A 12,057-nucleotide genomic window follows, 5' to 3' on the forward strand; every position below is an offset into this window, starting at 1 on the left:
GATCTCAACTTTAAGCAGGCGCTACCAGGGCTCGAACCTGGGTTTTGGGAATATCCTTCTCAGAATCCCAAGTGATAACCACTACACTATAGCGCCGTTAACACCATAAAAGAAGCAAGCTACCATAGCCAAAATTCACTCGTTTTCACTTACCTCTCCTAACAAATCTAAAAAGTCCTCGGGGAGCAAAATGTCTATGAGGGTCCATATACGATAACTCAGGTAGTTGATACTATTTACATAGCGGATGTTAGACCGAGGAACGTGCGTGCAAAGGAGCGCAGCCAGAGCCGGGTGCACCGTCCACTGCACACGCGTCCTACACTAAACAGTCTGTAGTCCGAATACATCGTCGCAGTCATGTTCGAATCATCTCTGGGTACAACAACGGGGGGCCGGGAAGAGGGGCGTCGTCAACTTCAACGAGACAGAGATACACAACGGAACGGGGAAGCATAGGCCAAGAATACGATGTCTGCGAAGGCGCTCCATGAGTGGCGGGAAGGGAAGCGGGCATTGAGGGGATGCATGCACAGTGGTAATAATACGTACCTAGATAGGTAGAGTCGCGGGAGGTGCAAGCATATGCATCTCGTCTAGGCGACGGCGGTGGGCGCGCGCGCCTCAGCACGGTAGTGCCTGCAGGGTTGGTAGGAGCATTCAGAGCGGTGCTCCAGGGATGTTTCAGGCATACAGGAGGGGTTGGTTGCTTACTTGGACGGCTTGAGGTGCTGGTCATCGCGACGCGCAACCCCCGTGGGAGCACGGGCCTCAGCACGCCAGTGCCTACAAGATTGCGCATGAGTGGGCGCTCCGAAGGTGACGTCCAGTGGGCACAGGAGAATCGGACACTCACTTCGACGGCTTGGGGAAGTGCTCGTCGTCACGCTTCTTGGCCTGCGCAGCGCGAGCGTCGTACTGCTTCAACGCCTTCTTGACGAGAGTCGCATCGTTGACAGGGACGGGGTTGGCGGCGGCGAAGAGGGCGAGCGCCAGGAAGGTGACGAAGAAGAGGACGAAGCGGGAGTTCATGATGTTTACTGGTCTAGCGGAACGAGCGGAAACGGCGTGGTGGTCGGTCGGAGAGTACAAGGAGGAACAGATGCCGAAAGCGAAGACGAAAGAGGCGTGGAACGGGTGAGGCGAGGGGCAGGCAAGGAAAAGCGTGCACCGAGCGTGGTTCCCGATGAGTCGAGAGAAACGGAGATGCGACCTTTATATAACCGAGCATCCGAGGGTGTTCGGCAGTGGCTGCAGTGATCCATCCAAGATATTGCAAGCGCACAATGACGCTGTGACGCAGTGCTAAATGCAACAAGCGGATTGCGCGCGATGCGCAGCCTCTGCCGGCGATTTGACGGGACGAAGGGATTTTGCGTGGCTACGGGGACTGGGATGTCGAATCGGTGTGCTACTGGCGCGCGCGTCGGCGACGATGTGGAAGATTTTCTCGCCATCAAAACTCGCAACTCGATGTTTAGAGATAGTGTGGTCCACCGTGATAATGCTGGTGATGGGCCTCAGGGTAAAGATGGTCCTTATCCGCGTCGTCCCACGTCCTGGACTAGGCAGGCCGAGCTGTAAAGGTGTGACGCATCGCCTTTGACACTTACACCAGCGTTCAAGATAATTGCGATATCGGACGGCCAAGAAGCAAGCATCAGGTTGACGTTCGTCGCTGCCGCTGTGGACATACGTCGGAGGCGCATAACTCTCACTTCTGGGGTGCTTCGCCCCTATCTGTGCGGCGTGGATGGACCGCTGGAGTTCCCATGAAGTCTGCTGCAGACCAAACGGTCTTGGACCGATATACGGATAGGCTTCTAAACCAACTTATCGCCCTAACATGAAATGATGAGCGAGCGGCGGCATTTGACGAGCGCACGTACAGCATGGCTTTCCTTCCAACAAGCCCCGACGCCTCCACCAGGTCATCCCCGTGTCTAGAGAACGCCTGGTATCCCTGTTCGTCATCGTTGCGAGCGGTCCATCGAAGTTGGGAAGCATGCGGTCGCTGACGCCGTCAAGTGTTCTCGGTGACTACCTATTCATTTGCTTCCCTGTCTAACGAGCTAGCTTGTGAGGTACGATAAGAATTCATACGGCATGCGATGATTGAGGTGAGACATGGGCAGGCCAGAGTCGGTGCCGGCGGGGTGCTGGTGCAGGAACAAGAGCGCGCCAGCGAACTGATTCAGACGCCAAAAGTGACAAACGCGGTCACAGGCGTCCTCTTCGACGTCGTCCCCGCCCTTCTCACCGACCACCACCATGTCTCGCCCCCAAGATGATAGAAATCAAGAAGCAACAGTATACCTGGTGAGTGTGCTCCTTTCTTACTCGTTATATGCGCCTCAAAGTGGCTGTATGCTGACCGTTTCATAGGGAAACTTGGACGAGCGGTGTACGGATGCGCTCATATGGGAGTTGATGCTGCAGGCAGGGCCAGTCGGTGAGTACCGCCTTTGTCTCGTTTCAGGACGGTCAACTGAACTTTGAGCGCAGTGAATGTGCATTTGCCGAAGGACCGGATATCTATGACACACCAGGGATATGGTTTCTGTGAGTTCTTGACCGAGGAGGATGCAGAATATGCCTGCAAGATTATGAATCAGATCAAATTATGGGGGAAACCCATTAGGGTCAACAAGGTTCGTCTCTTCGCCATCCTTCGGAGCACTGTATGCTGAGATGTCGACTTTCACTCGCTTTCACCATGCGTTCTTTCCGCCATCCTTCGGAACCACCTCATCTGACCGTGTCCCTCGGCTTCTCTAGGCATCGTCTGACAAAAAGCAACTCGATGTGGGCGCAAACTTGTTCATTGGGAATCTTGACGAGAACGTCGATGAACGGCTGCTATACGATACGTTCAGCGCGTTCGGCATGATGGCCACCACCGCCAAGGTACGTCGTATGTCCGCTCTCCTCATGTCCCGCACCGCCCCCGTTCCGTTCCCTCTATTCCCGCTGTGCTAATATGTCTCTTCCTGCTCTGTCACCCCAATCTCTCGCAGATCGCGCGCGACCCGCAGACAGGCAAATCAAAAGGATACGGTTTTGTGTCATACACCGACTTTGAGTCATCTGACGCGGCGATCGAGTCCATGAACGGCCAGTTCCTCATGAACAAGGCCATCACCGTGCAATACGCATTCAAGAAGGACGGAAAAGGCGAGCGTCACGGTACCCCTGCCGAGCGACTTCTTGCAGCCCAAGCCAGAAAGAACAATGCGCTCCCTGTCGCCGCCCGACCACCCCCCGCGCCGATGGGCGCATTCGGTGCTCGTCCTCCCATGCCAGGGTTCCAGGGCCCATATCAAGGTCAATTCGCCGGCGCCCTCGCCGGTGCACCACCGCCTCCCGCAGGATTTACGCCTCAGCAGACGATCGTACCCCAGGGCATTCCACAAGGCATGCCTCCTATGCCACCACCACCCATGCAGGGCATGCCGCCACCGCAGGGCGTGCCCATGGGTATGCCTCCACCTCCACCAGGCGTCCCGGTCTACAACCCTCAGGGTGGATACGTCCCTCCACCTCCCCCGCCTGGGTACATGCCGCAAGGCATGCCAGGCATGATGCCTCCTCCGATGATGCCCCAGGGCGGCATGCCCCCGCCACCACCACAATACATGCCGCAGCAAATGTGAAGCGCGTTGGGCTCGATTCTCTCCACGGCCCGCGGCTCGCTCGCCCATATGTATCTCTCCCTCTCGTACCCTCACCGGCGTTCGGTTTGGCAGGTGGTACGTTGCATGCGGTTCTAGTTCTGGCGGACGTATTACGTTCGTTCCGTGACGTTGTATTGTGTATTCTGACTTCTGTGCGTAACGATGATACTCGCTTCCCGAGCAGACTCAGTCAGACACGAGACCCGGGCCGCTCCACAACACCAGCACGCTGCGCTGCTTCTGCGCATCTAGGCACGTCGCCTGCGCAAAAGAAGACTGCAATATATGCCTGGCCTCGATAAGCTCAGCCTTGCCATCCTCACAACTTCCATCCGGATGCGATCGCAGTCGCTCCACGATGCTGAACTGAACTTGTGAGCACTTTACAAATGCATGCCGTCATGCGAACCTTGTATGTTAAAGACCGGGTGCACAAGTTCGTTCTCCTCCTCTTCGATCGTGCCTCACTTCGTCCGCTCGGTCCTGTCAGCAGGGCCGCAGAGGCAACTCCGACCACACGCACGGTCGATTGCGGCGATTGCGGGGGAGTCGTTGCCATCGTGAGATTGGCCGGCGATAACTCAGAGTTCACTCTCCCTCTCTGCGTGCCCGTGCGGCCAGGATGTACATGTCATGTCGTAAGGTGCTTGGTAGTCCGCACTGGCTGGCGCCGTGTACGTACGGTCGGATACCACAATACGAGCTGTGGTGGGGCTGATAGGCTTTGGTGGAATACAGAGCTGCAGCTCGCGAGCGCTACCCTACCTCGATTCTTGGCCGCGGAGACCGGGTGAGCGGGATTCCAGCACCTGTGCGGTGCGACTGCACGTTGACTATCGAGGATGCGTACATGCATATCAATACATCATACAGATCATAATATGTTCAAGTGGATCCCTGCCGGCAACGGAAGCGCATCGTGGACGAGCGTGGCTTCGCTGCCGCCAGGCTCCTCCACCCTCAATGATCACTCTGGGCGACCAGCATTTCAGCGGCCCCAAGCGACCAGCACGCAGCACCAAGCACCATCGCCAACGCCGCCAATACCAGTCCGCTCCACTCCGGAGCGACGAGGCTATGGTCAAGCTCCAGATATTCGAAAGAGACGGTGGCGACTAAGTATCCCAGCCTGCGCACTGCCGCCCGCCGTCAAGGACGTCAGTGGCGAAGGAGTATAAGTGAAGTGTTCCATGTATAGCGATGTTTTGCAATGGTGCTATGGTTAGTACGTGCGCAGCCCGTCCTGCTGCTGCTGCTGCTGCATCCCCTCTACGTCCTCGTGAGCGTAGCCCCCCGTCCGCCAGTAGGTCCTGTCCTAGTATCCACTGCCACACTGCATCCCTCCTATGTATTCCACTTCCCTCCTATCCGTCCGTCTCATGCGTCTATCTATCTAAAGCACGTCTTCTCGTCCTGAGACCCGAAACCCAAACCGCGGCCCTTGCTGCGTACGCCGTACGACGGTCCCGCAGCTCAGATCTTCTCCAGAGTCCCTAAGGCTCCTCATGCCTCAGGTCTCAGGCCTCAGACCTCATCCACGACCTCCGGCACCCCCGCCCGCCACACGACCCCTGCCCGCTGCGCGACGCGCATGGCAGTCTCCCGCACGGCCCGCGTCTCCGCGAGGGGCGCGCCGCCGCGGCGGGCGTTGGCGAGGTGCCAGGCGACCTGCGTGGGCGAGTCGACGGCGATGAGGGCGGCGACCATGACGTAGATGAGCTCGACGGGCGTGAACACGTCCGTCCCGCCGTAGGTCATGCCGTACCCGACCGTCGTGCAGAACCAGCCTGTGCGGGCCGGGTTCGGGTAGGCGCATGGGAAGGGGGAGGGGAAGAGGAAGGGGAAGGAGAAGGAGAAGGACGCATATAGCGAGGGAGAAGTTGGGTACCGTTCGAGTTAGTTGGGGATCGTTACGAGAGAAGAGGAGGGGGCGAGGTTCCGCGGGAGAAGGGTGGGGTTCCGGTGTCGGAGTTGCATGGGGGTGGGCGTGTGTCACCAGGTAGTGCCGGTACGTACGGTAGACAGTGAACGTGCGATGTTGTGTTGGAATGCGCGTGCGTTGCGTGTGGTCATGACCGCCGTGAGATGGATAAAGCACGTCAGCGATGCTTCCGACCGCGACAGAGGGTTCGAGCTGGCATGGAAGGACGGACCTAGGTCGGGGTACGCGGCGTCCAGCAGCGTCTGCACGCTCTGCGCGCTGTCACGGTATACGGCCCCGAAGAGTTCAGAACCGCGCTGGTCGCATTGCTCAGGGGGCTTCTTCGTGTCCCTATCAGCCGCCATTCAGTATGGGTTGCAGCAAGCAGAAGTTAGAAGTAAGAAGCCTAAGCCTGAAAAATATCGGGGACATGGCGGGCTTGACATCCCGGGGAGGTGACGAGCGATGTATAGTGAGGGCAAAGTTAGAATGGAAGGGGATGCGTACCGGAGAGGCTTCGATTCGCGGAGGCGTTCGGGCATCACTTTGTGCAAGGCGATGAGGGAGTTGATAGTCTGTGCGGGGTAGGGTGGTGAGTGAGCGGACGTGCTTGCTACATGTGACATGTCGGAGGCAAAGTAGGAGAAGATGCTGCTACCATTAAGCTTATCGTCCATCTTCTGGACGTTCAATTATCACTCGATGCAGATTCCCGTAGACACGACACCTTCTGCCATTGCAATGACCGTGACAGAGGAGTCTCTACTAAGTCTAGCGGCGCACGGCTCGATCTCTTCTTAGAGTTCCGAGCTTTTGAACATAGAGGAAGAGCACGCCATCCATGCCTAGAGAGGGATATCCAGGCAACATCAGGCCTGCACAAGTGCCAGTGCTTTGTGCGAGCGGGAAACGTGAGAGCTGCCAATTCCTAACACTGAGCGCTAGTCGGCTTCGGAAACCGGTCCGGCCCGCGCACGCAAATCCCCCTGGCCAAGACGTCATGCACTCATGTCATGAAGATCAAAAACATATTCCCGGGGATTGGCGAAAGTAACAACAAGAACAAGTGCGACGACTCACCCTAGGCATCCCGCTGAGGAGCCCAGATTGGAGAACTGCCTCGCGGATCTTCCGAGCCAGCGCGAGTTGCTCGGAATGTGCAACATTAGTTGGAGTGCCTGCCTGTTGCTGGGTCTGGACAAGGTCGTCGAGTGCGTATTCAAAAACGAGGGGGACCGCCTCTGCGACGTTGGACGCACTGAAAGATACGGCAGCGACGACGGCCCAGAGGTTCGGATCGGAGGTGGAGGTGGAGGGGTAGGCCGCTCTGAGGTTCGCGAGGAAGTCAGGGGTGACTTGGAGGTCAGCCATAGTGTCCGATGAGCTGCGAATCCGAAGGACGACCTGGACGCTGGCAAAGCTCGACACCTAAAGACGATTCGGTGAGCACCGCGGCAGAGACGACGAGGGAGGCCAGCCGTAGCTGCATATATACCGCTCGCGTATTCCAAATGCATCATTCCGCAATCCCGTCCCCTCTCCTGAAAGGCCAGACGATCGGGACGCGCTCCATCCAGGCTTCAGCATTGTAGGCGATATGGGCGGTGGAGGATTATGATATCTCCTGCAGAGCGCTGGATTAGCCACTTGCAAGAGGTTTCACCGACCGGAGAAGCATGATGTGTCGGACCAGCTATGACCGAGCGTCGCCGTGCTCAAGCGAACTTGTCGAGAACGTGCACTCCAGAGAGACATGCCAGGTCAATGTGCTGCAGTATTTGTTGACTCTTGCATTGCCGATTCGCTCTTGGGACGGGACTGCGGATGGTGAGTACGAAGTACTCATAAGGGACAAGTTTGTGTCCCGATGGCATCGCACGGGCTGCCACGTGCGTAGCTCCGTCGTGGACTCGCCACCTTCCTTCCTTCGACAACTGCTGGCCAGTTGAATTACTTGAGTAGAATCCGTGTTGTCCCAGTGACCGTGATGTTGCAACGTTCATGATGCATATGGACCACCAAACGTGGCTTCATCCTCACTGCAATGGGATGCCGGAGTCTCGTCTCGTCCTACACCTCCAAGTTAACTTGTTTCACATTTGATGCAGTACTGCGTGCTATGAAACTATGACTTGCGCATCGCAAAGAACGATAGAGGCTGCATGCAGAGGAGGTCTCATATGTTGAATCAGTTCACTGTGACCGGAAAACGTGGCGAGAAGAGAGACGCCTGTGCCACCGACGCGTCGGGGGGGACGCGTGATGTCATGGACATGCGACCGCGTGTCGGGGGCAGTCGGTACCTAGCGGGCGGTTGTCATGGGGTCTCTCCTCTCTCTTTGCCGCTTATGGGCCACATCCAGTCCTGAATATATATCACCATTCTTGTCCCCATTCGCACGTCCCCTTACTCAACTCCATCCCTCACCACCGCACACATCCCCCCATGCGTGAGTGTCCCGCCTCCTCTTTCTCCCGCCCGACCCGCCGCTGAACGCTGAGCCCGCCGCAGCCCCTAAGAAACGCGCTGCTGAGGACGAGGGCGCTGGCCCGACAACACGGGGCGCCAAGGCGCCCAAGACAGAGAGTTCACCGAAGACTGGCCGTGGTGGGCGCGGGAAGAAGGGGCCGAAGGTACGTACTCCGTGTCCTGCGTGCACCCAGGAGATGTTCACCAACGTCGAGTCCATTTAGGCCAACCTTGCCGCGTCGGCCTTCGTGAAGAGCGCGCTGCCCATCCACGTCAACCTGACCCACACCCCGCCTGTGCTCACGGACGACGACGAGACGAAGACGGTCGCGTCCACGGACCCGGGGTACATCGGCCACACCGCCCTCCTGCCGACGACGTTCGCGACCGGCTCGTATGGCTGGAAGGGCAACAAGCGTTTCACGGTCGAGGTCGAGAACCCAGAGGGCGGTGAGAAGGAAAAGGTCCACGTTATCCTTACGTGCGTCGCTCTCGACCCCCGTTGGCTTCGAGACAGTGATTGGCGACTGACGAGCTGTGTGCCGCGCCTAGAATCAACGCAACGGTCATCGGGAGCAAGGATGCGAAGGAGGGCGAGACTGCGGAGCATGCAGAGGAGGGTGCTGAGACGGCAGAAGGGGAGGCCAAAGACGCCGCTGAGGTCGAGGAGGGAACCAAAGACACGAACGGCGACGCGAAGGAGGCTGTGGAAGATGTCAAAGAGGGCGACTGAGCTCTGCGCACTGTTTCCGGTGAATAGGTTTCAAGATGTGTACATACTGGCTTTGCTCCTTTGTCAGCCTACTTCGTATGCCCGACACGTTGACGTCGGATACTGGGGAGGAGGGGGGAACCTCCCTGACCAAACATCTAAGACCACGAAGCTCCGGAAGGGGGTTTCATGAGAGTCTCCGGGCGATTTCAGGTCTCGCTTCGGTTTATGCACATTCGCTGGGCATCTTCTCGACCCCGAAGGATACCCGCCTATTGTCAGCACCCAGATGCATGATGGTTTACCACATTACGAAGGGGCATTCTGTCCGTCTTGTGCTCCGATGTGGAGAGCTAGAGAATGCGCGAAGTCCACGCCACAAGTGTAAAGGACACTTGTGACAGTAGGCAGTAGACGGCTCACCAACCACCTGCCCTGTAAGAGATTCGCAGAGTGTTGCGTACTCACCTTGTTCAATGCTACATGCCCCTCCTCGGATATGCAGCTTCCCGACAGAATCTCCAATGGTGCCGGGTAGGGGTGGCCCGCACCTAGTCTCCCATGTCGTCCGTGAGTGGTGGTCAGATGTCTCCTTGGGGCGAGCAAGATCGGGTCTGACGAAAAGCTTGAGCGAGATGCAACAAAATCACCTGCAGCAGTAGCCGGAGACATCAATGTCGGCATTTTAAATACGATCTGTGTCTGCCGTATGCGTAGGCTGAGGGTGAAAAGGCAGGCTCTAACTGAGCTTCAGGCGGACCTGGTGGTACGGATGAAGGTGCTGTTAGCGCCTCACTTTGTCCTGCCGACCACCACCTCCACCGAAACCATCCATCGCGTCCAAATACTCGTTCTCTCGCCGACAAGCCCGCATAACTGTCTACCTCTGAAAACTGCGTGAAGAACTTCGCCTCCCTCTGACGCGTATCCCTATCCCTCGAACTTGCAGTAACCACCACCATCAAGCCCGACTACTGGTACTGACTCTGATCTATGCGCTCAGAAAGCGAACACACGTCCTACGCGGACGAAGACGAGGAGCTCGAGGACTGGCCAGCCAGCGAGCCCGCAACACCAAGCCGGAGACACCTTTCGGACTACGACGACTACGACGACGATGAGGACCCCTTCCTCGCGCCCGACGAACCCTCTCAAGGCTTCGCCACCCACACCTCCTTCGACGCGTACTTTCTCCAAGCCTCCAAACCCTCGCGCACCTCCTCCAACGTCTTCTCCGCGCTCGTCCCACCCTTGACCCCAGAAGAGTACTCCGCCGTCCTCACCAAGCTCCAAACGGACCCGCGCGAGCGCGAACGCGTCCTCTGGCGCGACCCCAAGACGCGTCGCGCGTGTTTCCGGCGGTTCAAGACCGAGCTGCGGGAGGGCTTCAACCTGCTCATGTACGGATACGGCTCAAAACGTGAGTTCCTCAACGCCTTCGCAAAGGACCTCGCGCGCACAGGCGCGCACGTCGTCGTCGCGAACGGCTTCCAGCCCAGCTTCGCGTTCAAAGACCTCCTCGCCGGGATCGAGCGCGTCCCTGGCGTGCTCGACGGCCCCTCCTCCTCCTCGTCGGCGTCGCACGGCGCGGGCGGCATGGACGCGCAAGTGCAACGGATACACGCGTTCTTCTCGACCGAGGATGCGCCGGAGCTCTACATCGTCATCCACACCATCGAAGGCAACGCGTTTCGCGTGCCCAAGAACCGCGCAGCCCTCGCGCTCCTCGCGCTCGCGCCGCGCATCCACGTCGTCGCGTCCACAGACCACATCGCCTCCGCGCAGCGCTGGTCGCTCTCCGAGCTCTTCGCGCGCAAGCCGGAGCCGTCATCTGCCTCTGCCTCCACCTCCGCCTCTTCAGACGCGCAAGCACCCTCGGGCGTGGTGCCCAGCCGCGGCTTCGCGTGGCTCTGGCACGACCTCACCACGCTCGCGCCATACGACTTCGAACTGGCGTACGCAGACCCGACGTCCCTCGCCGGGGCAGCGGCCCTCCGCGGGGCGCGCACGCCCGCTGCCGCTGCCGCCGCGGTGGCGGCAGCGACGGGCGGCGCGGCAACCCCGGGGGCACTCGTCACGGAGACGGCGGCGCGGCACGTCCTGGCGAGCGTCACCTCGAAGGCGAAGAAGCTCTTCGTCCTGCTGGGCTCGAAGCAGCTCGAGGTCATGGACGCCTCTGCTTCGTCCTCGTCCGACGCGCAGAGAGACAAGGACAAGGACAAAGACAAAGACAAAGACAGAGGCAAGGACAGGGACAAGGACAGGGGCGGCGCAGAAGAGCACGCGTACGACTACGACCGGCTGTTCGCGGCGGCGCGCGAGAACTTTGTGGCGACGAACGACACGGCGCTGCGTGCGCTGCTGGGCGAGTTCCGGGACCATGGGATGGTGGTCGCGACGAGCGCGCAGGGCGCGGAGGCGATGTGGATACCTATGCGGCGGGATGCGTTGCTGAAGATTGCTGGGGAGCTGAAGGCGCAGGGACACGATTTGTAGGGTCGTACGCTGTGGGTGCAGTGGTGCACCATCTGTATGTTTTGGTATTGCTTTGCCTTTGTTATGGGGTCGTGTCTCAAGAGTTCTCATAACACCCTGACAATAACGCTGGCGTCGTGATCATGCGGGATGCGGATACAGACTACGCGAAAGACGAGGATGATCGTCAGAGTCGGTCCTAGCAAGGACACAAGGATGTGTGCCATTGTCAGCCTCTGCCCTCTCACATTGTGTCTTACTAGTAGTACTACAGCGGTGCAACGTCCGATGAACGTCGATCCGGGATCAGAAAGGCGTACAAAACACAAGCTGCCCAAACGCCACCCTCTGGTGGCAGAGTTGTCGTGCATGCGCCGCCTCAGAGACTCCGGGTTCAAAGTACTGAAAAATCGGCCACGCATTCCCATGCCCCTCTTCGCAGCACTCAGAGTAGCACACAAGCCCTCCTCAATTCTATTAATTATGGGTTCTATTATGTCGAACGAGCTCGGCTACACACCTGATGCGAGCGGGGCTTGATGGGAGATGACGACAGGGCGGAGGACTGAGTCCGAAAACAAGCTTCTCCGCATATTTTCCGACCTCTTGTTCAGACTCAGAGCTTGTGGAGGTCAAACTCAGCATTCGTTTGTAGACTCAGTCCTCCGCCCTGTCCCGCTCGCATCAGGTGTGTAGCCGAGCTCGTTCGACATAATAGAACCCATAATTAATAGAATTGAGGAGGGCTACAGACTGCAATGTCAGTGTACCTATACTTACATAGCCAACATGAACGATGGAAGCA

The 12,057-nt window shown here is 58.3% G+C and overlaps 6 protein-coding genes and 1 non-coding gene across 7 annotated transcripts; 4 read left to right on the top strand and 3 right to left on the bottom strand.

The window, feature by feature from the left end:
- Positions 1-16: 16 nt before the first annotated feature.
- L226DRAFT_t143 lies at positions 17-96 on the bottom strand. The gene has a single exon. It is a non-coding gene; the product is annotated as a tRNA-Gln (tRNA).
- Positions 97-596: 500 nt separating this feature from the next.
- On the bottom strand, positions 597-1,032 carry L226DRAFT_572236 (uncharacterized protein; the record flags this gene model as incomplete). The annotated part of the gene is made up of 3 exons (XM_067684653.1): positions 597-639; positions 715-786; positions 857-1,032. 3 exons carry the CDS (start codon positions 1,030-1,032, stop codon positions 597-599), a joined length of 291 nt encoding a protein of 96 aa, XP_067534145.1.
- A 1,152-nt stretch (positions 1,033-2,184) lies between these two features.
- Positions 2,185-3,865, top strand: L226DRAFT_103512 (uncharacterized protein). The gene is made up of 5 exons (XM_067672067.1): positions 2,185-2,319; positions 2,386-2,452; positions 2,506-2,651; positions 2,779-2,907; positions 3,018-3,865. The coding sequence occupies exons 1-5, from the start codon at positions 2,272-2,274 to the stop codon at positions 3,651-3,653; spliced, it is 1,026 nt and encodes a 341-aa protein (XP_067534146.1). The 5' UTR covers positions 2,185-2,271; the 3' UTR covers positions 3,654-3,865.
- A 480-nt stretch (positions 3,866-4,345) lies between these two features.
- L226DRAFT_103583 (uncharacterized protein) lies at positions 4,346-5,025 on the top strand. Its single transcript, XM_067672068.1, has 2 exons — positions 4,346-4,348; positions 4,413-5,025. The coding sequence occupies exon 2, from the start codon at positions 4,517-4,519 to the stop codon at positions 4,850-4,852; it is 336 nt and encodes a 111-aa protein (XP_067534147.1). The 5' UTR covers positions 4,346-4,348; positions 4,413-4,516; the 3' UTR covers positions 4,853-5,025.
- Positions 4,860-7,419, bottom strand: L226DRAFT_536270 (uncharacterized protein). The gene is made up of 6 exons (XM_067681085.1): positions 7,286-7,419; positions 7,091-7,219; positions 6,676-7,023; positions 6,103-6,170; positions 5,828-5,946; positions 4,860-5,461 (listed from the first exon to the last, which is right to left on the bottom strand). The coding sequence occupies exons 3-6, from the start codon at positions 6,964-6,966 to the stop codon at positions 5,199-5,201; spliced, it is 741 nt and encodes a 246-aa protein (XP_067534148.1). The 5' UTR covers positions 6,967-7,023; positions 7,091-7,219; positions 7,286-7,419; the 3' UTR covers positions 4,860-5,198.
- Positions 7,420-7,462: 43 nt separating this feature from the next.
- Positions 7,463-8,933, top strand: L226DRAFT_614079 (uncharacterized protein; the record flags this gene model as incomplete). The annotated part of the gene is made up of 4 exons (XM_067686584.1): positions 7,463-7,484; positions 8,108-8,229; positions 8,290-8,546; positions 8,618-8,933. 4 exons carry the CDS (start codon positions 7,463-7,465, stop codon positions 8,796-8,798), a joined length of 582 nt encoding a protein of 193 aa, XP_067534149.1. The 3' UTR covers positions 8,799-8,933.
- Positions 8,934-9,580: 647 nt separating this feature from the next.
- On the top strand, positions 9,581-11,386 carry L226DRAFT_536272 (origin recognition complex subunit 2). Its single transcript, XM_067681086.1, has one exon. The coding sequence runs from the start codon at positions 9,771-9,773 to the stop codon at positions 11,271-11,273; it is 1,503 nt and encodes a 500-aa protein (XP_067534150.1). The 5' UTR covers positions 9,581-9,770; the 3' UTR covers positions 11,274-11,386.
- The last annotated feature ends 671 nt before the right edge of the window (positions 11,387-12,057 follow it).

The sequence above is a fragment of the Lentinus tigrinus genome (assembly GCF_003813185.1).
Source record: "Lentinus tigrinus ALCF2SS1-7 unplaced genomic scaffold L226scaffold_17, whole genome shotgun sequence".
Taxonomy (NCBI): Eukaryota; Fungi; Basidiomycota; class Agaricomycetes; order Polyporales; family Polyporaceae; genus Lentinus; species Lentinus tigrinus.

Bases quoted from the DNA above. Each gene is read 5' to 3' on its own strand.
- L226DRAFT_536270 (XM_067681085.1), bottom strand. From the start codon at position 6,966: ATGGCTGACCTCCAAGTCACCCCTGACTTCCTCGCGAACCTCAGAGCG. The intron at 6,171-6,675 runs GTGAGTCGTCGC...TACCCCGCACAG, and splicing joins TCCTCAGCGGGATGCCTAGG to ACTATCAACTCCCTCATCGC. The intron at 5,947-6,102 runs GTACGCATCCCC...GGCGGCTGATAG, and splicing joins CGCGAATCGAAGCCTCTCCG to GGACACGAAGAAGCCCCCTG.
- L226DRAFT_536272 (XM_067681086.1), top strand. From the start codon at position 9,771: ATGCGCTCAGAAAGCGAACACACGTCCTACGCGGACGAAGACGAGGAG.
- L226DRAFT_103583 (XM_067672068.1), top strand. From the start codon at position 4,517: ATGCGTACATGCATATCAATACATCATACAGATCATAATATGTTCAAG.
- L226DRAFT_103512 (XM_067672067.1), top strand. From the start codon at position 2,272: ATGTCTCGCCCCCAAGATGATAGAAATCAAGAAGCAACAGTATACCTG. The intron at 2,320-2,385 runs GTGAGTGTGCTC...ACCGTTTCATAG, and splicing joins AAGAAGCAACAGTATACCTG to GGAAACTTGGACGAGCGGTG. The intron at 2,652-2,778 runs GTTCGTCTCTTC...CGGCTTCTCTAG, and splicing joins AACCCATTAGGGTCAACAAG to GCATCGTCTGACAAAAAGCA.